The 26,051-nt window shown below is 36.6% G+C and overlaps 1 protein-coding gene across 2 annotated transcripts; it reads right to left on the bottom strand.

Annotated features, from left to right (window-relative positions):
* Nucleotides 1-1,839: 1,839 nt before the first annotated feature.
* Nucleotides 1,840-25,939, bottom strand: plekha8 (pleckstrin homology domain containing, family A (phosphoinositide binding specific) member 8). 2 transcript variants are annotated; one of them, XM_015357539.2, is made up of 15 exons: nt 25,725-25,938; nt 25,375-25,442; nt 23,188-23,304; nt 20,768-20,923; nt 19,349-19,479; nt 19,050-19,214; nt 17,193-17,239; nt 16,845-16,981; nt 16,340-16,556; nt 14,900-14,985; nt 13,744-13,802; nt 12,100-12,230; nt 11,376-11,446; nt 7,217-7,278; nt 1,840-3,899 (listed from the first exon to the last, which is right to left on the bottom strand). In XM_015357539.2, the coding sequence occupies exons 4-15, from the start codon at nt 20,898-20,900 to the stop codon at nt 3,702-3,704; spliced, it is 1,437 nt and encodes a 478-aa protein (XP_015213025.2). In that variant the 5' UTR covers nt 20,901-20,923; nt 23,188-23,304; nt 25,375-25,442; nt 25,725-25,938; the 3' UTR covers nt 1,840-3,701. The 2 variants fall into 2 exon arrangements, with proteins under 2 accessions (XP_015213025.2, XP_015213024.2); XM_015357538.2 differs by lacking the exon at nt 25,375-25,442 and having other exon boundaries at nt 25,725-25,939.
* Between the last annotated feature and the right edge of the window lie 112 nt (nt 25,940-26,051).

Consider the following 26,051-nt stretch of genomic DNA (forward strand, 5'->3'; position numbering starts at 1 on the left):
TGTGCAAAGCAATGTATAGTTCCATTAGTTAGATTCAAGAGAGTCTACAAGCCTTTTGTTGTTTTTTTTAAATGTGACAGAAATATCCAACTAGTCTAAACGTGCCACCACACAAATTGCATACAGATGGCATTAAGCCAGAGAAAAAGTGACGCAATGCATTTGATTAAGGTCTCTGAGTAGGGATTGATGTTCTTGAGTAAACTGTAATTCTCAAATTGGATGTGAAGTCTTTATAATTAAATTTCACTCTGTCCTTTAAGAAACCTCAACCTCAACAAAAGACAGTCAGGGATTCTCTGTCTACATGTACAAGTGTACTATGGCCTCCACAAACTCGAACCATTATTATTTCACATAATTTCTTAAAGGCAGAAATAAACATCTCTTAGCCTTGCAAATGGTATAAAGAAGTATTAAAGGGTGAGCTGCAGTCTATGAACAAGACCTGTGCATACAAAGTGCTGTAAAGTGGTGTGGAGGCACAGAGAGACTTCGTTCTCAACAGATCCGTTAACCCTGTATGAAAATTAATGCATGTCCAGCTAGATGTTGGACGAACACTTACCTATTAGCAGCTTGAATTCCTTCAAAATGGCTGATGTGAGAGTTACTGACCTGTAATTATTTAAAAATGTTATATTTGATTTATTTGGCACTGGGAAAATCTGTATTCATCATATTTAAACTACCTCCCGAAGACTCTGTTCAGTTGAGGCTGTCCTTTGCTGTACTACAGTAGCACTAAATCTCAGACTTTCGGTTATGTTACTGGTCCACTGTTATGGAATGCCCTCCCTTCAACCCTTTGAGAGACAAACCCTTTGACTCTCTTTAAATCTAAACTAAAGCCATCTGGAACTTGGCCTCTGCTGGACGTGGAGTTAGTGGGGCCAGTAGCAATATGGACACTATATTGTAAAAAAGCGTCATCCTTTGGATGACTGACATCCTGACTCTCTGTGGTCATTAAAAATCCCAAGGGGCATTTCTTCTGTTATGCTGGCACCCCAGCCACATTTCCCATTGACCTTTACTAATGGCCTTCTAATAATCCCCATCTATGAATTGGCTTCATCACTTTGTTCTCCTCTCCGATGATAGCTGGTATGTGGTGAGTGTACTGGCCCACTATGGCTGCCATTTCATCATCCAGGTGGAGCTGCACATTGGTGGTGGTGGAGGGGAGTCCCCATTACCTGTAAAGTGTTTTGAGTGAAGTGTCCAGAAAAGCACTATATAAGTGTAAGCAATTATTATGATACCAAACAAGGTCAAAAATGTCCAGGATAATGAAGTTGTAAGAAATCTTTGTCTTAAGTTTTCTTCTATGCATGCTTGAGTTACTCTAAATTAATTTGCTGATGGTGTGAAAAACTGCTTTTCTGCCAAATGTTATCACAAAATGCAGCTGGTTTCCTGACACTTTCAAGTAAATATTACAAAAATATTTACAGTAATTCCTCATTACACTACTATCACATTAACTAGCTGGAGATTGTTTTGACTGCACCAGCTCACTAAAGCAGTGACCTTCCTGATTTCTCATTTTTGTTACTAGCCTTGCCAGAGTAGTAAAACCTGCAAACCTGATTCATTTCACAGATTCAGTTTGTATACTCAGCCATAGGATTTAAATATAAAACCATGTAATGTCAATGTTTATTTAGCACAAACATTCTGACATTTTTCAATGGGCTGTAGTTTGTGTAGTTAAAATTTGTGTGTTTTTTTAAGTCATTCAATATTTTATTTACAATATGTTTCTTTATTATTACTTACCATATCTATTTTAAAACTAGACTACAATGAAATTCTAAATAAAAAAATCCAAATAGGTTTTTTTGCATGTAAACAATTTAATAAATAATATACTTTTCTTAGTACAATGTTTCTATTAAAATGCATGTTTTTGTGTTTAGCTCCCTTATATAAATACATGAAATATCTACATATTGCTAGACATTTGAAAAATTTCTTAACCATTCTGAGGTTTTCATGCTTTTGTCATGCCAGAGACAAGATCTTTTTTTGTCCGATAAACAGTTTCAGTAAAAAATCAAAAACTGTAAAAAAGAAACTACTGGATACAACATTGACAGAACAATCATAGTAATAGTCTTAAGATTAGGTGAACATATTTCAGTTCTGAAGCTAAATAGCTACATCAGTATTTTACTAAACTTGGATTCTTTTAGTTTCCTAAATACTTCACAACTCATAGTTCGCTGAGAATAAAAACATAAATTATAAGAAATGAGAGGAGGCCATACAGCCCATCTTTGTTGTATGGATACTATTAGATAATCTAGCCTTCAGCTACTACAACACGGCTGGGTAGCTTGTTCCACAACAAATTTGCAACACATGGTCTTTTAACCTTGTTGTTGCCTTTGAGGACACTGAAATCTTGTATCAGATCCCTTTGTAGTCCTCTCTAACCAAGACAATAAGATTAAATTATTTTAATTTGTAGTTATTTCTTCTGAACTTATTTGTTCCCAGTTATTTTTTGGGGGAACAACACTATACACAATATCCTAAATTAGGTTTTATTAGCCCATTTTACCATTGTCATTCCTTTATTAATCACTACTTATACTGCATGTACTAACATTCTTAGTTTTTCAAATGTTTACTCACATTGTCTAGAAAATTGAAATTACATATCAACACAATCACTTAAGACTTTTAAAGAAATGGCTTCTTTATGCTGTTTTTTCTAAGTATGTTTTTGCTACCTACATGTAACACCCTGTGTTTGTCAACTTTTAATTTCATACAGTATGCCATTGATTTGCCCAGTTTGTCATTTTGTTTTGGTGTAATTTCCTTTGCAACTTCTAATGTGTTTGGTAATGTCAATGTCATAGGTAAACCTGCTTAGTTTACTAACTACTGTATAACAGAGTCTAGATCATGGATTCTGAAATAGAACAGTAGCCCAAATAAAGATCCCGATGATACAAAACTAATTACTGTACTGTACCCCGTAATGATGTAATATGTAATTTGTGCCACTCATCTGTACTCTCTCTAGAGTTCATGCTTTTCTTCTCAGTTTACTTATTCACAATCCGCACATTACCATGAATGCTTACTGCCTGACATGTAGTAATTTAATTATTAATCTTTTATGAGGACCTTTCAACAGTCTTCTGTTGAAACCCAATATATCATATTACATGCTGTGTGTGTGTTCTGGTTAAAATACATTACTGCTGTTTTGTGTTCAAGGAACTCTCAACAGTTAAAAAAATACTCCATGCGAACTGGACTCTAGAATTTTATCCCAATTCAAAAGATCCTGTATTTTAGTTTTATTGTAATCATAGTTTCCAGGAACTAAAATGAAAGTGAATTGTAAGAATAATCACTTGTTCTGATTTTGTCACCCTTTTTAGAGATAGGTGTACACTACATTAGCAATGTTCCAGTCAGTGGATATTATTCTTACCTTCAGTGACTTCAGTAGAATAAACATTGGGATGAATTTGTTCAGGTGATAAATAGCTAGCTACACATATGTGATCAGGACCACTTTCTCTTTCTCTTGCTCTTGCTCTTCAAAATAGGAACTGTTTAATGTATACTACTTAGAAATAAAACTAATAAAGAAAAGCCAAAAACAAAACAACACCTCCTGAAAATGGTTTAGCTCTTATCCCTGAAGTCCAGTTTCTGTATTTTGTCTACTATCATCATACAATCTCATCTGAATCCAGACTGTATTCATCATACATAGCATCCAAGATGGCTAACTGGTTCTCCATAGCTGGCAAATAGACATCAAGGTCCCTGTGCATCCCCTCGGGAAACCCCTTCTTCAGTTCATCTCCTTCAATAGAGACCAAGGCTGCTGCAAAGCCCTCATAGGATGGAGCAGCTCTCAGTGCAAGCTAGAGGAAAAACAGGCCCATAGGATAAAAAAAAGACACAGGTGGGGGTAAATATTACAAAACACTCCAGATATTTCAGACATTAATACAGTATCTGTACACTTCAGTACTGCAATCTATGCACTTTTAAGTTTCATATACAGTGGGCCAGACATGGCTGTCAAACAGGCCTGGTTACCGTGTAGTTTCTTGAACTCCTTTTGCATTCTTCATAGCACAGGAGGCCCATTCTCAATACACCCCCATTTTCATGCACGATAGTACTACACTGGCATGGTTGCTGTTCCGGATACACTCATGTCAGTGCACCTGGCACTACTACGCTACATTCTTTTAAATCTTACATCTTTTGTCTTCCTGTGAATTGCACATGCACACACAGTGCATAGGTACATGCCTACCTGCTTTAAATAGCATTGTCTGCACATACAGTATGATGCTTTTACTGATTGAGCAGTCAATTACATGGGAAGGGCAAGCATACATAATAAACTGGTCACTGAGTGTATTCTGTAGTAATTGTTTTATTTCACATTCACATTTATTGTTTTATTTCACATTCACTTAAAATATTTTGATTATGTATTTTTCTCATTACAAACATAACTAGTAATGGCACTAAATAGTAGGTGATGTTCAACACAGGCTGAAGATCTTTGTTCTAAAACCCGTTAAATTAAAAAACAGTTCAAAGCTTTTTTAAACTGTAGCTTTACATTTATGTTAAATTCCTTATAATAAATTAATTGAAAATGGTTATTAAAAAGGGTATTATGGCAAAAAAGGTCCAAGGGCCACATTATATTTTGAAACTGTACAGAAAGCCACTTAAGGCTGTTGTTACAGATATCCTATGCCCTATGTAAGTTTAAAACCCATTATAGGCTTATTAGTTCAATGTTAACAAAAACCTGAGAGAAATACCCTCATCCAAAAGGCTTCTTGATTATGAGAGCTGTGCAGCTGATCACTTCTTTTTGCAAGAGCATCAAAATCCATTGATAGTTGTGTTGTGGCAATCCGTAATACACAGCTCAAGTGGTGGTCACTCAGCTGTGATCTGTGGTGTGATTTGTTGATGTTCATCAAGCTGAATGTTTTCTCACACATGTAAGTAGATCTGAATAACACCGGTATTTTTTGTGCTGCTTGTTGAATATGGGTAAACTTGGCCTCGTTAAGTGATGCATAGAATTCTTTCAGCTTTACAGAATGAAACTTTTCTTTCAGAGTTATGTCACTCTGCAGATCGATCAGTTCCAGCTGCAATCAGTGTGATGCTGTCTCGTAGTTGAAAGTCAGAGCACATGACACCATCGTTTGAGACCTCTCAATTTTATCAAAGTCAGCAAATCGACAATTAAATTCTCCATGCAAGTCTGTGAGGGACTCGTTGAACCTTAGTGCTTGAGCGCGTGACACGTCTAGTGTCCCAAGAGTGGGGAAATGTGCGAACGAGTGGCTGATCATCTGTTTTGAAGGTGAACTTAACTCTGAATGCATTCACATTCTAATACAGTTCTGGATCAAAGTCACCTTTTCCTTACAGTTTCACGTTAAGCTCATTCAAGTGAGCAAAAATGTCCACAACTAATGCAAAGTCGCAGAGCTCGTCTGAATCTCTGAGTTTAAGAAAATCGGCAGCTTTCCCAATGTTCTCCAAAAAGGAGTTGGTCTCCTCTCTCACACTCACTTGAATACTTTTCCCAAACTGAGCCAACGAACATTTGAATGATAGAGTAAGTCATTATCTGAGCCAATATCTTCAAGAAAGTGAATGAACTGATGATGATTAAGTCCCCTCGGACATACGAAGTTCACAAGTTTCACAACAGCTTTCATGACATGTTCGAGGCCCAAAACATTTTTTTTTCCATTTACAAAATGATGCAGTGGAGAAATATTACGTCCACCTCAGGATCATTTCCTTTCACTTAGTCCTGTATTCTCTTCAGTAGTCCAGCATTTTTTCCGGTTATATTCAGAGATCCGTCTGTGGTAAAATTTAGTAATTTGCTCCACGGTAGCTTCTACAAAAATTAGAAGCTGTGCAGTGTCCTTTATATCAGTCCTTTCAACCAATGCAACTGAATAAATCTTGAAGTTCTCCATTTTCGTGGTCAACTCACAAGCCAAGTCTTCACCGATTACGTCGACCCAACAGGTTCTGCGTACTAAACTTATTTTCTCAAATTTGCTCTTGCTCTCTTGACAAAGAATATCGGTGGTTTCTATCATACACTCCTTCAAAAACTACCCTTCAGAGAATGGCTTGCTGTGTTTAGCAATTTTATATGCAGGCAGGTAGCTTGCCTTGGTGCTGACCTCTTGGATGGTAGAAGGGTGGAAAAATACATTTTGGTGAGCCTGTAAACTAGCGGCTAGTTTAGAAGCTCTATTAGCCTACTCCTCGCATGACAGATTGCTAGCATAGTTAGCATGTTTGGTAGAGATTGTATTCTTTGAACACTGGGACATTTTTCTTTTAAATTAAACATATAGCCTTTGTTCCAACCTCTGTGAAAAAGTATTTTGCAGTCCATTCTTTGTTGAACACTCTGCATTCACTGTCAACTTTCCGCTTCTTCAATCTGCTCATTTTGATGCAGATTTCCTGGCAGTATGATGCACCCAATTGTTGACAGAGTCTCTGTGAATTTTGTACACACTTTTCTTGCAGAGGATGCAATATTTTTCAACGTGGACATTTAGAACTAGTTTGAACTGGATAGGGCACAAGGGCTACTATGTAACTCTATACCATTGTATAGGGATGCAAGCTAGGAACCTAAGTAACCAATTGTATCAAAAGAAGTTATCTTTAGCGAATAGGGAGGTAAGAGGTTCTGTGTGATTTTGGAACACTGCTAATCTCGTAAGCACAGGAAAGTGTCATAGATAACAGAAAAAATATTTGTACTGTTCTGGTTAATTACTTTGAGAAAAATACACCGAGCATCACTGTGTGTTTCGCCCTATGCGCATGAAATAAAAACTACTTTGAACTTCTGAGCCGGATTCCTGACTTTTAAGGGGAATCGGGGAAAGATTGCTCCAACACACTGATTCTCCAGCGAATCAAACTGATTTTGCGGTTTGTGCGCCATCTTGTGGAATAATGAAAGAATGAAAGAATAATGAAATGCAAGAAAAAATTGCACCGAAAAGGTGGAAAATGGCGAATATTGACCGATTTATTTTTTACCTCAAGGGCCGGTTAAAACTGGCTGTAGTTTGCCCAGGGGTGTATTAGGATAACCATGAATCTAGGAATTTAACTATGAATAAATTAAAAATGTATAAAGAAATAAACTTACAGCAAAGACTCCTCTTACAACCCATCCATGGTACTGTCGTAGTGTTTTACCATATGCATTATCTGAAAAGGAAATGTAACTGATTTTCAGAATTTGTCTTTGATATTTATAACAGTAGCAAAAGTTCAGGGTCAGCAGAAACACAGAAGAACTCATTTGTCTGGACTTTTCCGAAACTTTGATATAAAGCAATACATAACTTGGAGGTACTGAAAAAAATACTGCTATTACTAAATACTAATTTATTGTGTTATCTGCATTACTGTCAGTGCATTTCTCTTAAATTTCTATTTCTAAGTTGATTTCCATAATGTCAGTATGAATTACTACTGTACACCAAGAGATGATGCCTCTGAATTGCTTAATGTAAGAACATAAGTAATTTATACTGTATGAACAGTATTCAATTACACCAATTATATTATTGAGAACAGCTTTGTTTAAAACTTTGAAAAAGTTAATATCCCATGTTGGCATATAGAGATGTAATCTAAAAAGAAAAAACAAATTCTCTCTAGTATACTAATACTAATACAACCTGGACAAGAACATGAATAGTATAAATTACAATGACATAAAAGTCTGCAATGTAAAGTTTGTGTTTTGTTCATATTAAATTTCAGTTCACTTGAACAGTGGAAAGAATAATTGTACAGTTTCTCAATTTTACTATGTTGTGAATTATTAATTACTCTCATAAGCTATGCATTGTGAAGAAACAAATATACAGTAGTAATAAGGATAGCCTGGTATTTATTTAATAGTATGGAACACAAATCTAGACAGGTTATGGTGAATCTGTGCTGTGACTTACATAGAGTAGTGAGTACACTGTGATCTTAAACAGGCTACTCAGTTCTGAGCAACACAGAATGAACAGTAGAATATAATGAACAGTAATGTAATTTAGACAGTTTGTAAAAGGACAAAGAGCTGTTCCCATTCTAAAAATAATTTAAATGTAATGAAAGAAAAGGTTAAATGCTTTTAGCCTTAACTGGCTATGGCTGAAAAATGGAATGTTTTCAGCTCTTGAAATTAAAAATAAAAGAGCTAATTCCATTTTTTTTTTCAAAATTAGTTCAGGCACAGTATAATTTGAATTGGTTTTTGTCTCATTCAGAGCTGATATCAAGAAAAGCTACAATACACTTATTCATTTACTATCATGAGAATCACCTCACCATTAGACAGAACCCAGGTGCTTCAATGTTTCTATTCTCTTGCCAGAATTGTTTTTTATTACATGGAAAAAAATCTAAAAGTAATACAATCACCCCATTGTGCTTTAATCCCAGGAGAGAAAAGATCAACTCGATAAAACATCCAAAAAGGGGAAACTGAAGGGATAGGACCAGAGCAGGGGCCCAGGATATACACAACTACACAAGCCCCTATGTGCTCCAGCTGCCAGAACCACTCAACTAGGCCTCTAAAGCTGTTTACCAGGGCATATCTCTTAGGTGTAAGACCAGCAGCATGCTCTACAGGAAGTACACCCTTTCACAATTCCTTTCCTGGGAATGACAAAGTAGAGGCCAAGGTATAGGTTAGGAAAAAAGCTGTGACGCTGGCCACGACAGAGCCAGTAAGGTGCACAGTAGAAAAAACTGCTCCAGGAGTGTACCATGTTGATCTCTGAGCTGAAGAGGCAGAGTGGGGTCTAGCAGGCTACAGAACAAGAACAGACCCTGGATCAGTCAGATCAGTCAGCTGCAGCCTAGTAGGAATGAGAATGATCTTGCTCACCAGAAACAACTGAAAGGTGAGCAATGAGTTCGAGAAGTCCAAACAATGCCATTCTAGTCTCCAGAAGGGCTTGGAAAGCCTGCTGCAGGAGTGCACAAAGCTGTTCTTTGAGTTCAGGAGAAAGGAGGGAGGCTCAATCTATATTAATGAACAGTAGAAAATGAGTCTGGAGGCCACTTTGGTGGTATGAGATGTAAGTCAGCCAGCTGCTGACCAGTCAGGCTAAGCATGAAGACTCACTCCAAAGTCAATTGAAGGAAATGGGCAGTGAGTTGAATCAATTTCTGAGAAGTAGCCGCAGGCTCCAGACAGAGCTGGAAAAAGCCAAGGAGGCTCCACTCAATGATGGTAAGTTCAGAGATGGAAGTGAAGGACAAATAGGTCCAAATAACCATTCTGCAAACCCTGCTACAAAACAGATTATCCAAGTAAAAGAGTAACTTGGAGATCAAAAGCCTTGATGTGAAGAATATGGAGAAGCTAAACAGTTCAGGCCGCAATGGAGGTCATTAGGCAGATACTGACTTAGTGACAGACCAAAATGAGGAAAACCCTTCAGTTGTTTTCCTCTCAAAGGAGTTTGGGGAAAGTACTAGATATTCTCAGCCAGAAACCACAGAAACACTTGGCTTTAGGGAGAAGTTAAAAGAAGAGGCTCAGATAATTTTAAAGGCAGAGTGTGAGTACTATTGAAGTGCTCTGGCTGAGATAAAAATCTTAGCAGAAGACCATCAGATCTTTCTGAAGACTTAAGTGGCCCAAAGATCTTGATGTGCCATGGCCAAAAGGATGTCGGAACTTGCAAACTCTTCTTGAGAAAAGGGCTGATGTACCCTTTGGGAAGCCTGAGATCACCTGCAACCCTGACACAAGCCCAGTCAGAGGGGCCTTGTGTTCTCCTTCACACACTCCAATGATTGTGGTCAGGCCTGTGAACAGATGGTGGGAGTGGCACTGTTCACTCCTGGAACACAGGCTGCTGTGAGCTCTGTCTCCAAAGGAGAAATTGGAGGAAATGCTGTTGCCTGCATCCCAAAAGGTGAGAGATCAAGCTCCAGGTGCCAGAGGACAACAGGCTGCAGCTACCATTCTGGAAGGAATCTCCAACGCAAAAGGAAGATGATGGTTTCTTGCATCAGTGCAAGCAAGGGAGGTTGGTGTTTCCACAGCACCAACAAAGACAGATGGGTAGGGTGTTGCCAGGAAAATGACCCCATTATCCTAGTAAAAGAGCATCACTGGGACACCACCACCTTGCCACAGCAATTAGCAGATGATGGAGACAGAATCACCAGGTTGACATGGCAGCCCTCGTCATGGAGAGTGTTGCTGGGGTGAAGACACGGCTTTCACTACAGAAAGAAGCAGGTGGGGGAGAGAGTGTCAATAGGATGATAATGACACTACTCTCTCTAAAGTCTCCAGGGATTTGTAGACCCCAGCCTTCAGCTGGAGAATGGTTGACTTGGGAGGAAGGCCTAGGGACTCTTATTATTCAACCTGCCATTTGTGAGGCAGATTGTGTCTCTCACTATGGGTGAGCAGTAATTTGGCAGGTCTGCAGCAATCAATCAGCAGAGGATCATTTCTGCTGACTTGCCTTGTAAAGTTCACCTGTTTCTATATAGGTTCATATATAGGTTCATATGTGATGGATTCACCAATTGACTTAATTGGTGAAGAGCTTGGTGAATTGGTGAGAGATACATTTTCTCAAGCCTCACACACTACCTATACGAGGTAGGTTTGTCATAATTATGAACAAGATTTGTCATTAACTAGTTTCATTTCTGCCATAAACTATAATATTGTGAATGCCCAAGAACAATTTAAAGGTGTTTGTAATTAAAAATATTACATATACAGAAGATTTATTACGTTATTACAATTAACCACTGAGAAGGTAAGAGGAAATTTGGCAAATTTAAGGTGAAAAAAGTAGTTGAAACACAGATGCAGTTTTCACTGATTACTTTTAGTACAGTAACATATTCATAAAAAGCACTGTATTGTTTCCAAAATTAAGTTAATTGGATTTTATTAATTAGAATAACAAAACATCATACAACACTGTAGTCTAAATTAACCTCAACCCACTTTAGATATATGGACATTAATACAGTATAATGAAATTAAGTGTGGTTGAATGTTTCATGATTGCTTTATTTCTAGATACTGAAAAGGAAAAAAATCTAAACTTCAATATTTTGTCTATATCAATATGTCAATATCAACAGTTTTACCAGTTTCAGGAGTGATTCTTTAGAAATAGTGACTTTTCTTCTCATTATAATCTGTTTTTTAACATAGCATTCTTATGAACTCTCCTTAATATCAGAAAATAAATTGCTATTAGTTGCTATTTATCAAGCAATAATTAATATGCCAAATTCAGATACTGGATACTTACTGAGTGCAGTATGAATATCTTTCTCTCCTCTGTTCACTTCTGATAAGAACTCTTTCAGGAATTTCAAGCCTCTGGAGGAAAATTATAAGATATTTTTTATATTATCACATTACTTTCAATAATCACTTTTTCAATTTAGGGTCATGGTGGCCCATGATCTCCCAGGAAGCATTTGGCACATACAGTATGGAATACTCCCCAGACAGGAGACTAGTCCACAAACATGCACACTCTTACACTTGGTCCAATTGTTTCAGAAGCCAATTAACCTAGCAGCACGTCTGTGGACTGTGGGTTGAAATGAGGTACCCAGAGCAAAGCCAGGTGAACACTGAGAGAACATGAAAATTCCATTCAGATAGCATCTCAGGAATTAAACTCAGGGCTCCAGCACCGTGATGCAGCAATGTTAACCTCTGTGCAACCATGCTTCCCAGCCTTTAGAATTAAAATAATAAAAAATCTTATTATTTATTAAATCATTTGTAATTGAAATTCTAAACAATAACCTTTACATTTACAACCAGTATATACACATTTTTACATTTTTATAGATAAATCAAAGCAAACAGTTTAAAAACACAGTGAGGAGCTCCTTATTAAAAAGGAGTTACTGCTCGATCCTATCTAACTTCCAAATACTTTGTCACAGTACACTACCAGAACACCTGAAATAGCATAAAATAATATTAATCAAATAATAATTAGAAAATTCTCACATTACCTTTTTAACCAGAGAAGGGCTTCTGTTGCAGAATTTCTAACCTGTGCAACATTTGTATCCACTTCGTACAGCACAATCTTCTGCAGGGTTGTGAACCTCTGTGGGTCAGTTATGTACTTCTGATTAATTTTCTGTAGGAAAACCAAACAGCCAAGTATTAAGAAGTGGTATTACCACAGAGGAAATCCCATGATATGAGTTATAAAGTACATAAAATGTTTCACTTTATAAAGAGGCGCTTCAGAGAGGTTAAGATGGTGATGATGATGAATTTATACAGTACTATATCTGTCATTTTTATAAAATTAGCTACAAAAGCTCTGAAACTTTAAAAGTAGAATCTTCCATTTTTTACAGAAATATTTAAGTAATGCACCTTTGGCACTAGTGACAAACTGCTTGCTTCCTACAGAAAGTTTAGAAAGGTGACACACTACAATAAGAACTGATTTCACATGGGGTCCAATTGACAATGGTATTTTGTAGAAACAATCACAGATTACAAATGCATTTTTAATTAAATTGACTCATTTCACATTTTTATTCCTCATCTCACCAATGTAAAATAAATTTTTAAAAAATAACATTTCACATTTTGACTGCACATTTTTGACTGCACAGAAAAAATAAAGTTACTCATAGGAGAGGTATACTACTGTAGCTTAACAGCATCTTCCACTTTAAATATCATTTTGATATGTTGGTAGCAAAGGTGCTACATATTTAACAGCAAGTATAATTAGTTTAAATATAATTGGTTTATATTCTTAACATTCAAAATTATATTTTTTCCTTATAGTCTATTTCAGAAAGGAAATTAATTAGTAAACATTTTAAAAGCTTTGACTTCTTTTTAAAAAAAATTGTTTGTGTTTTTGTGAGGAGATAAATTGTTTGCACTACATGTGTAATACAGTTGCGCCTTAACAGAATAAATTCTTTACCATTATTATTATCATCTCAATTCCCCAGCTTCAAAAGCAGAAAATGCATAATGTGTGCATTAACACACATATTGAATGAACAGAGAAAATAGCAACCTCTGGGTGCCAAAGAGCTACTATAATGATTTTTAATACTAGTGATTTTTGTACCCTCTACTGGAATACTGTACATGACTCTAAATCTCTTGTCTACCTATATATTGGTATATTGAGTTTCAGGCTGTTTAGCATGTTCTCAGTGTAGCATTTAGAGTCCAGTAATACCATCTTGTGGCTGTGCTAGAAATGACAGCTTCTAAAATTGTATAACTGTATTTAATTTTTATTCTATTTTTAACCACTTAATGCACTAGGATACAGGATGCAGACTGGACAGGATGCCAATCCATCGCGGTAGACAGGCAGAAGCATACACACTCTCACCAGGGCCAGTTTTCCCAGAAGCCAATTAAACCATCAGTATTTCTTTGGACTGTGGCAGGAAACCCACGCAAGCATGGGAAGAACATACAACACACAGTACCCCAGGAACTGAACCCAGGCCCAAGTGCTATAGGGAAATAATGCTAACCATTGTGCCATCCAAAATTTGAATCACACATACTAAAAACTATAACAACAGTTGAATCAAAATATCACATTAAACCTCTTTTGCCTTGGTTAAATAACTTTTAAGGCAAAAATTACATTATGTACGTACCTTAATATTGCCTACAAAATCTATTTTAACGGGAGCAAATACAGTGGGCCCCAGCTTATCTAAGGAAAGAAAGTCAAAAGTCAATTTTGGTTTTCAAAATAATTAAAAAAAACAAAAGTGACACTTTATATAGCAATATTGTAGAGTATTCTATAGTCTTTTAATTCATTTCAAATGCTCAGCCTTCTTGTGACAAAACTTGACTAATGTGATTTTTCAAAAGGATTCTGAGTTGTCTTGTCAATATTTTTCATATAATATCAGACAATCTTTTCCCCATATCAGAATTTATTACAAAATATTGTCAGCTAAATAAGTAAAACTGACCTGGAGAGAAAGAGAAAGCTTTTACCCTGCAATCTTTAATACCACTTATTAAAAATCATACTCATACCTGGAAGTTATATATAGAAGTATTTATTAAAAACATACAGTATAGACAAAATAGACAAGCAGTTTGCAATGGTTCAGTATGTTTACAATGTGAAAGTGCAGTCCTGTCAGAATCAGAAGTAAAGCAACTGTTTAGTGCAGAATGCACAAGGAATTTAAATAACTTTTAGTTAAGAGAGTAAGAGTAAGAGTTTCTTCCTACATTATTCACACCTTATTATACTTCATACCCATTTATGCCAATATGTGTGATGTGATACTCCACCAGAAATACTTTAAAAGTATTTTCATTTTTGAATGTCTTATGTAGAGTATTATCAGAAATGTGGTGGTCAAGGCTCGAGAGTCACGCAATGGAAAACCTGATATACTGTCATTTCCATATGAATAGTTTTACCAACATTTTTTGTAGCTAATTAAAATGAAAAAATTGGAGTATTTGTAATATTGCATTTAAACACAAGTAAGGACACATTGGATACTGGTACACACAAAATAACCTTATTTTAATGTAATAAAAACTGTTGTTTGTTATATTAAAGTGTTAGCACAATTTTGTAGCTCTGTTAATGTAGTCAAAGTCAAATTAGTAGTCCTGTAGTTCATGTCAGTTAGAGTCAAATTAGCATATATTTTGATATCAAGATTAAAAGAAAATATTCTAAAAGTTTTGCCCTTTCAAATGCTTACCACTTATATACTCAAATAATAAACACCCATTGCATGTAAAAGCTTTGTGATGACATTTATATAAGGATCTTACCTAATACAGGAACTATTGCATAGCAAGATTCCAAAAAGGGTTCTGTTGGAATACCATTGTCCTCTTCCAATGTAATATCACTAAATCTAAAATTAAAAAATATTTAGACAAAATCATTCAAATGAGTGAAATGGCTATCTTATCCCTATATTCATATGTAAATGAGCCATGAACTACAATTACAGAATGAAAACATCAGTACCCATGCAAAACATTTTTAATATTTAAAATTGTATGGTTATAAACATAGCAATGAAGATCACCAGTCTTATTTTATCACCTTTACTTCATTTTAATGGTAATGTTTATGTACAGCATATTAAATTAACAAAAAATCACCAGTTGAAAATATTCTAGACTTTGTTAACGTTAGCTTTTCACACAATATTTGAAAAATCCTGATTCAAAATTTTTCATCACTTGCATTTTCCTGCCTTGTATTCTTACAATCTTGTGTGAGCTTCCCTGTTGTTAAATCTCTATAATTATCTCCTCCAGTCCAAAAGCTTATAACACAATGTAAGAAAAATATCCAGTGCTGCACCAAGTTAAATGTGTACTGCTGTACCAATTGTTTAAATTGTGGTGTAACACTAATTGCTGCATTTGAAATATTGTGTAGCAATTAGCTTTAGAAGCTAGAAGCACTTGTTGGAATCTGTAGCTGGTGTGAACCCCAAAATCACAATCAAAGAGCAAAATAATCACAGAAAACATTTCACTGGGTATTTAACAAGGAAAATAAAAAAAAAAAACATTCCTATAAAACCTATTGCATTTGATCACACCAGTTCTGAATAAAAAATAACTAAGTACAAAATCCACACGTGTAAAGATTCATGCAAGTGCAAATACACACCAGAATAAACTCTGTATCACTCTTAATTACCTGTCATATTATAATGAAGTGAAGAGTGCGTCACAATGCTAATTAAAATCAGATAAAATGAAATGTTCAGACATGACTTCTCTAATTAACAGTGAAGAAAACAAACTATTCAATAAATATATTCCTATTATCCACATACAAATAAAACACATTTTGTATTTGTAAACACTGTTGCATCTATATTATTGATATTGTATTGCATCTGTATTGGATCTCTTTCCACTGGATTAATTAATACAGTTGTGAGATTAATTTAAACACTTTGCCACTCAATAGCTAACAAAAGGAAATATCACCACTTAGTATGGACATACTGACTAATCTCAAAGTCAGACATTTTTTTACTGAATAGTTTAATACTATATTGAAGATGTACAGTATGTGTTACAAGTGCAACTGATTTCCTGAATAGGATTATACAGTGCATTTAATATATAACGCAGCAAATTTATTTCTTTTAAAAGCCCTGGAAAAAAGCTGAAAACCATTCCAATTGTTGGTTGTGCAGTATTGTACTCTGAACAACTCTTTACAATAGGGAACCTGCATACCTGTGATTCATGGTACTAAAAAATGTGTCAACTTTTGGCTCTTCCTGTTTTTCCTGCAGAGGAGGGAGGCCACCTTCCTGCTCCAAACAGGTCTCTCTCTGCACCTGTTCACTTTCCTCTCCGGGTCCATCTGCTCCCTTGCTCTCTGCACTGCCCTCACAGGGGGCATCCTCAAACTCTTCATTATCTGTATGATCCCCCTCCATCATGCAGCTGCCTTTCAATAGCCAAAAGATAACAGAAACACAGAGTTATAAGAAATCAGAAAACCCAGTTTAAATCTATTTTTTGCATCTAAAGAGTTCTGAAACTGGAATGTAAAAAAATAATACAAAAAATATAAAAAGAGGCACTGCCATTGTGTGATTCAAATGAGAGTATTTAATGAAGGTGTGTTTCAGTTCAAAATTGGAAATGAGCTTTTTTAATTTCTCTTTTGGTGCATATTTTTTAAATAAGCATGATTCAATACTGTGATTGACACCACAGGATAAAGAATGCATACTTGTTAACTGGTTTTGTGAGTCTTCTGCAATGCCTGAGTCATGGTGCTCTGATATCTCAACAAATATATTTTTCCCTTGTCCTGGAGCTCTTGATTTTTCAGGTGCTGCCTTGCGGTTGTTATTCAATTCTTTTTTCCTAGTAAAAAGAAAGAAATGACTGAATTTTTATGCTCTAACTTGAATAACTCATTTTTATTTTCCATGAAATTCCCACAAGAAAACCTGTACCTGTTTATACTATCCATGTAAACAAACTTTTCTTCAGGCATTTGTTGTTATGGATAAACAAAAGGAACCGTAAATTACCAAGTAAATTCCAACTCAAAGAAATGTGTAAAACACCTTACTTTTCTGTAATTCCAGATGGGTGACTGGATGAATTGAGAGGTTTCATCTATAAGAGACAGGAAAGACTGTTTTTCAATGCATCCATTAAAAAATGAATTTAAATTGCTAATAACCAGGTAACTAGAAATTAATTACTTCACATCCTGGATGTTTATAAGGTTATGTCTTCTGCACTTTTTTTTAAAACTGTTCAGATTCAGCACAGCACTGTTTTTTTAAACTGAAAGGAAAATATTCAATTTCACATTTTGATTTCTGAATGATTGTTTAATGTTCCATTGAAGTTCATTACCAAAGGAAAAAAGTGAGAAGAGACTGCACACCACAGTTCCTTTAGATTCTTCTTTAATTACTGTCTGAAAACAAAATGAAGACTTACTTTTCTCATTAACCTAAAGTGGAGTGCTTACTTCACTGGAATAATGCACATTACATTCAGAGAACATTCTTCATTACACCTTTCTCAACTGCCCACAAACAGCTATGCAAGTTTAAGCACATAATAATTGTATTCATGTTTGGTTACATTTTTTCTCTTTCTTCATTGATTTTGCGCCCAAAGTACTACGACATGAAAATAATAGGTTTCCTCAAAGATAGCTGTTTATTTTTTAATTTTCTTGGTTATTTATTTTTTTATTCCATATTAAACCACACCTTCTCTGAATTCATTTGTTTCGACCTTCAGAAGCCATGGCCATGCAAAGAGATCCCTGGGGTCCAAATCCACATAAACTAATAGGGGAAGGTCTCTTCTGTGTCATGGAATCCCCCTTTCCCCCAGAGTCACCTCCCACAGGAGGAGGAATTAATATGAGAGGGCTTTCGCCACTTGAGATTCTCAATTAGGTATTAGGTGCCTTCTATTTTACCTCTTGTATTAATTATTAATAAAGGCAGCACACCAAAGCCTTTATAGATACTTTATTGATCCAGTGAGGGAAATAATAATAATAATAATAATAATTGCTTACACTTATATAGCGCTTTTCTGGACACTCCACTCAAAGCGCTTTACAGGTAATGGGGACTCCCCTCCACCACCACCAATGTGCAGCATCCACCTGGATGATGCGACGGCATCCATAGTGCGCCAGAACGCTCACCACACATCAGCTATCAGTGGGGAGGAGAGCAGAGTAATGTAGCCAATTCATAGAGGGGGATTATTAGGAGGCCATGATTGGTAAGGGCCAACGGGAAATTTGGCCAGGACGCCAGGGTTACACCCCTACTCTTTTCGAGAAACGCCCTGGGATTTTTAATGACCACAGAGAGTCAGGACCTTGGTTTTACGTCTCATCCGAAGGACGGCGCCTGTTTTACAGTATAGTGTCCCCATCACTATACTGGGGCATTAGGACCCACATGGACTGCAGGGTGAGCGCACCCTGCTGGCCCCACTAACACCTCTTCCAGCAGCAACCTTAGTTTTTCCCAGGAGGTCTCCCATCCAGGTACTGACCAGGCTCACACCTGCTTAGCTTCAGTGGGTTGCCAGTTGTGAGTTGCAGGGTGATATGGCTGCTGGCGATAAAAATCTTTATCTTACTCGGGTACATGCACCACTGATACAACAGACTGTGTAATAATATTATTCGGTGAGTCAATAAATTAAAGAAAGAACAACTGATCCTATAATGGGGGACAGATCTAGAGACAAACAAAGATCTAACGTTATCTGGGGAATAATTATTTCTAATGTTTTACACTACTCATCTAAGTATAAATATATTTTAGCAATACAGTTAATCTATAAACTGAGTGTAAAACAAAAAATAAAATAATTATTTTCTTTATATATCTTTAATAAGACACATCTGTGCAGCTGTGAAAAACCACCAAGGTTAGCTCACCCTGTTGGCTTTGATGGCTGCCATATGGGGCGATCCAGGGGGTGTCTGGTGCAGCAGCTCTGCACTGAAGGTCCTGTTGGCGATCTGCATACACTCCTCAAGCGTCTTCAGAAAGGTGCTACAGGTGGACTTCACCAAGGCTCCCATGTCAAGATTATCTGGCTCCTTTTTGAATACAAACACAGGCTGTAATGAAATCTAAAACATCTTCCTGTTTCTGTTGTGTATTGCTTTTAAAATATACATTATAGTATGTTTGATATTACTGAATCTGAACCTTTTGCTGACACACAGTTTACCTCAGTGGCAATGTTGACTGCTCCAGCTGCAGAGCTCTCTTTGATTTTATTTACTTGCTGAAGAAGAAGGTCACAGTACAATCTCAATTCAGACATCTTTGTTTTTAAAACTTCTGTGTTTTCATGTAGCTCTGAGGAAACAAAAAGTTACATTTAGCAAGTCTATAATATTCAAAATCATTTCAACCATTAAAGCAGTACTCCTTCCCAATGCCATTCCAATTAAGTTCCATAAAGAAAAATGTCTGAAGCTTAAGAACTCAAAACACTGTGGTTCAACTTGCTTCTGCATTTCTCTTTTGAACCATTTATTTAGTTCCTATAACAAATAATGTAGTAATATTTTGTATCACACTATCTAAAGTAATGCAAACTTGGTTAACTTAAGAATATGTGCAAGCCTACAGAAAAAGCCACACAATTAAAATGAGCAGTCACACTAAGAAATGACCTATTAAGGATGGTAACACACCATTAAATTTAGTAATGGTAAATTTAAATTAATTTACTAAAGCATGCCTACCATAAAGAAGCTGAACTTCCTAAGAAAATGCCTGTAATCACTGACAACCTCTAATGTCTAAGCATTTATTACTGTGGGTTGGGGTACGGGGATTACCCTGGATTTCCATGCAGATAGTACCCCAAATACGGAATTGAACCCAGGTCCCCAGTGCTGGAATGCTAACCACTATGCCACCATGCTGCCCTGACTAGGGCTATATCATTATCAAATTTAAAATAATGCCTATCTGTATTCTTTAAATTAATAGTGTACAAAATGTACAATATGAACGACAAGACACAGAACTTTGATGATTTAACAGAAGTGCAACATTCTTTTGATAACCATTTCTCTACGGTGAGAAACTCAGTTTGATGAGATGGAATAACAGATAGCTTTAGTCAGAAGATCTCGTTTCTGTTTTTACATATGGGCTTTATATTAACTTGACACCACTGACAAAAGTTTAAGTCCTGGAGCTTAGACAACAGTGGTGCCAGTCACATCATTTTGCTGTCAGCTTGCCAGGTTTCAATGAGAGCAGAAAGCAGTATGGTTGCAGATTAGTTGTAATCAGGTGTTATGTTTTTCCACACCCTGTCAGTTCCTCAATGGTTGGAAGTCTTTTGGATGATTGACTGATACCAAATACAATTTTGGTTTCCAAATTATAGAAAATATATTAATGTCTGAAATCACCTCACATACATTCCAGGGCTTATGGGGATGTTCAACACTGACAGGTTGAATGAATTAAACCCCTTTTCATTTTCAAAAGAAAAGACTGTGAATGGACTTGATCAAGGGCATCACAAAACTAAACCCTTTGTCAGAATTTTCAGAATGAGAAGTGAAACACAAACCAGAAACAAACAGAAACCATGTGGAAATACAATTATAACTGAGAAACTCACCCTTTTCTTTTTTTGTCCTATTATCTGTAAGGCATGCCTTGGTGGTGCCCAGAGCAACTAGCCATTTTTGCCTCTCTGCAGCATTTATAGACTTCAAGTAGAAATACTGCTCTCCTGGGATTATCAGGTCCATTCGCGTTATATCTGTGGAGTGAACTGTAAAGTGAAAGAAACACAAAACCTGTATCAACACAACACAGAACTTAGGACAGATTGACTCAGACACTTCAAACTGTAAATAAATCTAAGAAAGCAAGCATTACAGTTACACTAATGGCAATACACCACCAACACAGGAAAGCAGATACTGTATTTCTACTTCTCCATTAAACAAAGGTTTTCATTTGTACAGTAAGAGTTCTGTAAAGCATTATATTAAACTTTCTTACAAAAGGTATAAGTCACTCACCAAGGTAATGCTTAAATTTAGGTTTAATAATGTTCCATAATAAGGGAGCAGCTTCACAAATGGCAAAAGAGATACAGTTTTATGCAAATACTTGGGCAAATATTTGGAAGAGCCATCAGAAGGAAGCCTTACTTGCGATCCCATCACAAAAGTCAACATTTGAAGTATGTAACACAACACTTAGATAAGCCAGAGGTGTTTTAGAACCAAGTGCGGTGGTCTGATGAAATAAACATTGAACTCTTTGGTTGCAATCACAAAGGTACGTTTGGAGAATAAAAGGAGAAGCATTTGAAAAAAAGAACACCTTGCCAACTGTTAAGCATGGGGGTGGATCTATTACGCTTTGGGGTTGTGTGGCAGCCAGTGGCACTGGAAATATTCTATTTATTTTACTGGAAATATTCTATTTATTTCCAGTGCCACTGGCTGCCACACAACCCCAAAGTGTAATAGATCCACCCCCATGCTTCAAATACTTCTCCTTTTATTCTCCAAACGTACCTTTGTGATTGCAACCAAAGAGTTCAATGTTTACTTCACCAGACCACCGCACTTGGTTCTAAAACACCTCTGGCTTATCTAAGTGTTGTGTTACATACTTCAAATGTTGACTTTTGTGATGGGATCGCAGGTAAGGCTTCCTTCTGATGGCTCTTCCATGCACATCATGTTTGTGCAAGCAATGCTGCGCAGTTGACTGGTGCACCACTACTCTTGTGCCAGCTTAACCTTCCTGCAGGACACCTTTGCAGTGGTATGGGGGTTTTGCAGAGATTTTTCTTGTTTTTTCAGATCTTGTCTTTGTCAGGGAATATTAATGAGGACCCTATGCAGAAAAACCAGGACGAACCCCTGAGGCGTAGTCAATTTAACAGTCCAAGGTCGAAAGCCGAGGGTAAACAAAAGGGTAAGCAAAAGTACAAAATCAGAAGCAGAGCTGTAAGCCATGAGGAAGCCGAGAGTCAAAACCGGAATGATAACCAAAGTACCAAAATAAAACAAGGAGACGTAGTCGGAGAACAAACCAGGGTCAGGAAGCCAAAAACCAAGAAGTAATAAATTGCGAGAAATCGATGTAGCTCTAACCAGGAAAATCTAATACTGAGCAGAGGGGAGAGTGTGAAGCAGCATTAAATAGGCAGGGGTAAATGGGCTAATTGGGAACCGTGCTGGAATGTGAGGTGGAATGACGAGTCCTCCAGGGGCGTGGCGTAACAGTCTTGACTTAAACAGTTCCCCTTAACTTCCCCTTAATGACATTTCAGTCAGTGGAAATTGCAAGCAGGAAGCGTTTCTATATCTTTTTATAGCCTTCCCCTGCTTTGTATTAGTCAATCATCTTTATTTTCTGATCCTCAGTCAGCTGCTTAGAGGGGCCCATGGTTGTTGAGTGTAAGCACAACACCCTGACAGGTTCGATGAGTAAAGAGAATTTGTTAAGCTCTGGAATTCTCATCTGACTTAGATTAAGGCCTAATGAGTCAATTAAGTTCTGAGACCTTACATAAAAATAACACTAAATAACAATAAGTGAATCAACTGGAACTTTTTCACATGCCACATTTAATGTTTTATTTATTTCAATCTGTTAAATTTAGCAAATAAACAGTAACTGTGCATTAATATTTGTAGAAATATGTCAAGTTTAAGTTTGTTAGCTACAGAGGTTGTGTTAACTTCTCTTTACTTAGAAAATAAACCAAAAATGTAATACGGCCAGGGGTGCCCAAACTTTTGCCTAAAACTGTATGTCTGTAGTATTTAAAACGTTAATATTGAACTACTTTGTCTGTACAGCTCACTAGTGGTACATTTATCTCATACCCCTCCTTGTTCTTAGCTTGCTGAAAGAATTGAGAATCTACGTTTCACCACTAGACCAATTTTTTTAACTATTAATTGGTAGATAAAGAGAAGGCTGTACAGTACTTCATTTAAAATGTGGACTTTTTAACCTCAATTGTTTATAATTTTATAAATACTGGCATGTTAACCTGTAATATCATACCTTGTATTTCGCAAACAGAGATTGTAATGCTGCCTTTACATCCTTTCCAGGCATCTTCTTGTGAGTCATAATATGATAAAGTTCCCCCCTCCAGTACAAACCAGCGTGGCTGCCAGCCTAGAGAGAAAAAAAATAAACCAAATTAGATTCTGTGTACAGTGGCTGTCAAAACTATTCACCCCTTTGGACTTTTTCATATTTTAATTACACTATGGAATCATAATATATTTAAGTTTGAATTTTTATCAATGATCAACACAAAACTCTCTATAATCGTAAAGTGAAAACAAATTTCTAAAAATCTTCCAATATTAATTATAAATATAAAAGAGAACATAAATAATTATATAAGTATTTACCCATCTTGAGTCACTATTTGGTAGAGGCACTGATGGCAAAAACTACAGCCATGAGTTTTCTTGGATAAATCTCTCCTAGCTTTGCACATCTGGATGCTACAGTTTTGCCCATTCTTCTTTGCAGAGTTGCTCAAGCTCCCTGAAGTTACATGTAGATGGGGACCATTGGTGAACAACAATTTTCAACTCTTGCCACAGATTCTCGACTGGATTGAGGTCTGGGCTTTGACTGGACCACTCCACAACACTGACTTTTTTGTTTTCAAGCCACTTAAGTGTTGCTTTGGCTTTATGTTTTGTGTTATTGACCTACCAGAAAATCAGTTGTATCCCAAATCCCAGGTCTCTTGTAGACTGCAGCAGATTTTCCTCAAGGATTTATCTGTACTTGCTGCATCAATTTTGCCTTCTATCTGCACAATTGGCCCTGGCTCTGATGCAGCAAAGCATCCCCATAGCAAAATGCTGCCACCACTATGCTTCATGCCTGGGACTGTGTTATCAAGACGATGTGCAGCATTACACTTACACCAAACATAGGGCTTAGCATTGAGGCCTGAACAGTCCATTTTGGTCTAATCAGACCAAAGAACCTTCTTTCACTTAGTCTTGGAGTCTCCAACATATATTCTGGCAACTGAAGTGAGATTTGATATGATTTTTTTTTCAGCAATAAATTGGGGGATATTCAATGCCTAGGAAATGTTCTTATTCCCATTCCCTGATTAGTACTTCTGAATAACCCTATTCAGGATTTTCTTTGAACGTTCCTTTATTTTTATTATGTAGTTTTTTTGGGGTGTTGTACTAATCAACTGTGAGAACTCCCATAGATAGGTGTATTTAGTCTGAACTCATGTGAAACACCTTAATTGTTTTGGTGGAGCGGAGCGGTGGCACTGTGGCTAAGGATCTGCACCTGTGGCTGGAAGGTTGCCGGTTTAAATCCTGCAGCCGGCAGAGGAATCCTACTCCATTGGGCTCCTGAGCAAGGCCCTTAACCCCAACTGCTCCAGGGGCGCTATACAATAGCTGAAAATGCACACAGTTGGATTCCATTCAACTAATTACATTACTTATAATGACAACCGGTTGCACCAGATCCTATTTAGCTGTGTCATAGCAAAGGGGGTGATTACTTAAGCAATCAGTTATTTTCTGTTCCATATTTATTATTTGGGAGGATCTGTAAAATGTTGTTTTCCTTTTGACATTATAGAGTTTTTGTGTCAATCAATGGCAAAAAAAAATCCCAATTAAAACATTATGATTCCATATTTTAACACAAAAAATATAAAAATGTCCAACAGAGGGGTCAATAGTTTTGATAGCCACTATATTATGATCCAGTGGACTACCTGGCATCTTCCTTCCATGTATTGACAAGGCTGCGCTGTAGGACTAAGTGCTATTAGTATTATTATAAACACTACTGAACAAGGAGCCATTTTATTTAAAGAATTCTTACTGGACTAGTGCTTGTACAGTTGGTAGAAACTCAAAAGTTTTATCTCCAGATTCACATTATCAAGTGAACAGAGATCTTGACTCGTTTAACAGTTTGATGAGGAGTTCAGTCTCACCTTTGAGAGCATTTACTGTACATATCACGCACATACAGTAGCAGCTGGAGTAATTATTTCTCAAGACTATAAAACAACACGTGTTATATCATAAGGCGTTCTCCATATCAGAATCGTTCTAGTTTTCCTCAACGTTGAGAAATTAAATCAATGCTGCTTCAGTGATGAAAATATGGCCAGGCAAAAATGGCAAGAAATACACATTCCAAATTATAAAAGGAAAACATGTCTGTCTGTATACTGACCTGTGCTGCAACACTAAGGAAAGGGTTAGGCGTGTTTGGTGCTAGATCTTCACCTTCACATGGTTTAACTGAACGCCATCGGAAACAAAGCGATTGCGGTGGTTAAGTAAATATTGCATTTTTCAGTAACATATATTAACAACCCCCCTCGTCAACGAATAAACACATAATATTATCCTTCACTAGTAGAAATATACTGTAGTTCGAGGCCCTGTCCCATCTTAATTAAACCTCTTGTAGCAATAGCATAACCTACACAAAAAATACATTTACTCAGTAGGAACAAATAACAAAAGCCTCTTTTCATACACTGATTTGTAGTCTTGAAATAATAAGAAAAGTATACATACCACTAAGATAATTAGTCCATTTATATAATAACCCCTCCATCGTTTTTCTCTTCACAGTTCATTATTATGAGGAATTATGTCAAATCCCTTTAATTCAAAAATAAGAATTCCGTAACTCTCTGAGCAGGGTATATCGCTTCCTTGCGTACTACGTTGACTTAATGTGTAAAATGTTTCGTGAATGATTTGAACCCATGTGATTGCGTAGACTTGTAGGCCAGCACAATCTTCGTGACGTCAGGAGGATTGGCTCTACTCAGAGCTCGAACCGAACTTGTCTTCACGCTGTTGTGGGTGTGGTTAGAAAAAGGCTGGAGAGGGTGCTTC

This window comes from Lepisosteus oculatus, chromosome 10 (genome assembly GCF_040954835.1).
Source record: "Lepisosteus oculatus isolate fLepOcu1 chromosome 10, fLepOcu1.hap2, whole genome shotgun sequence".
Lineage (NCBI taxonomy): Eukaryota > Metazoa > Chordata > Actinopteri > Semionotiformes > Lepisosteidae > Lepisosteus > Lepisosteus oculatus.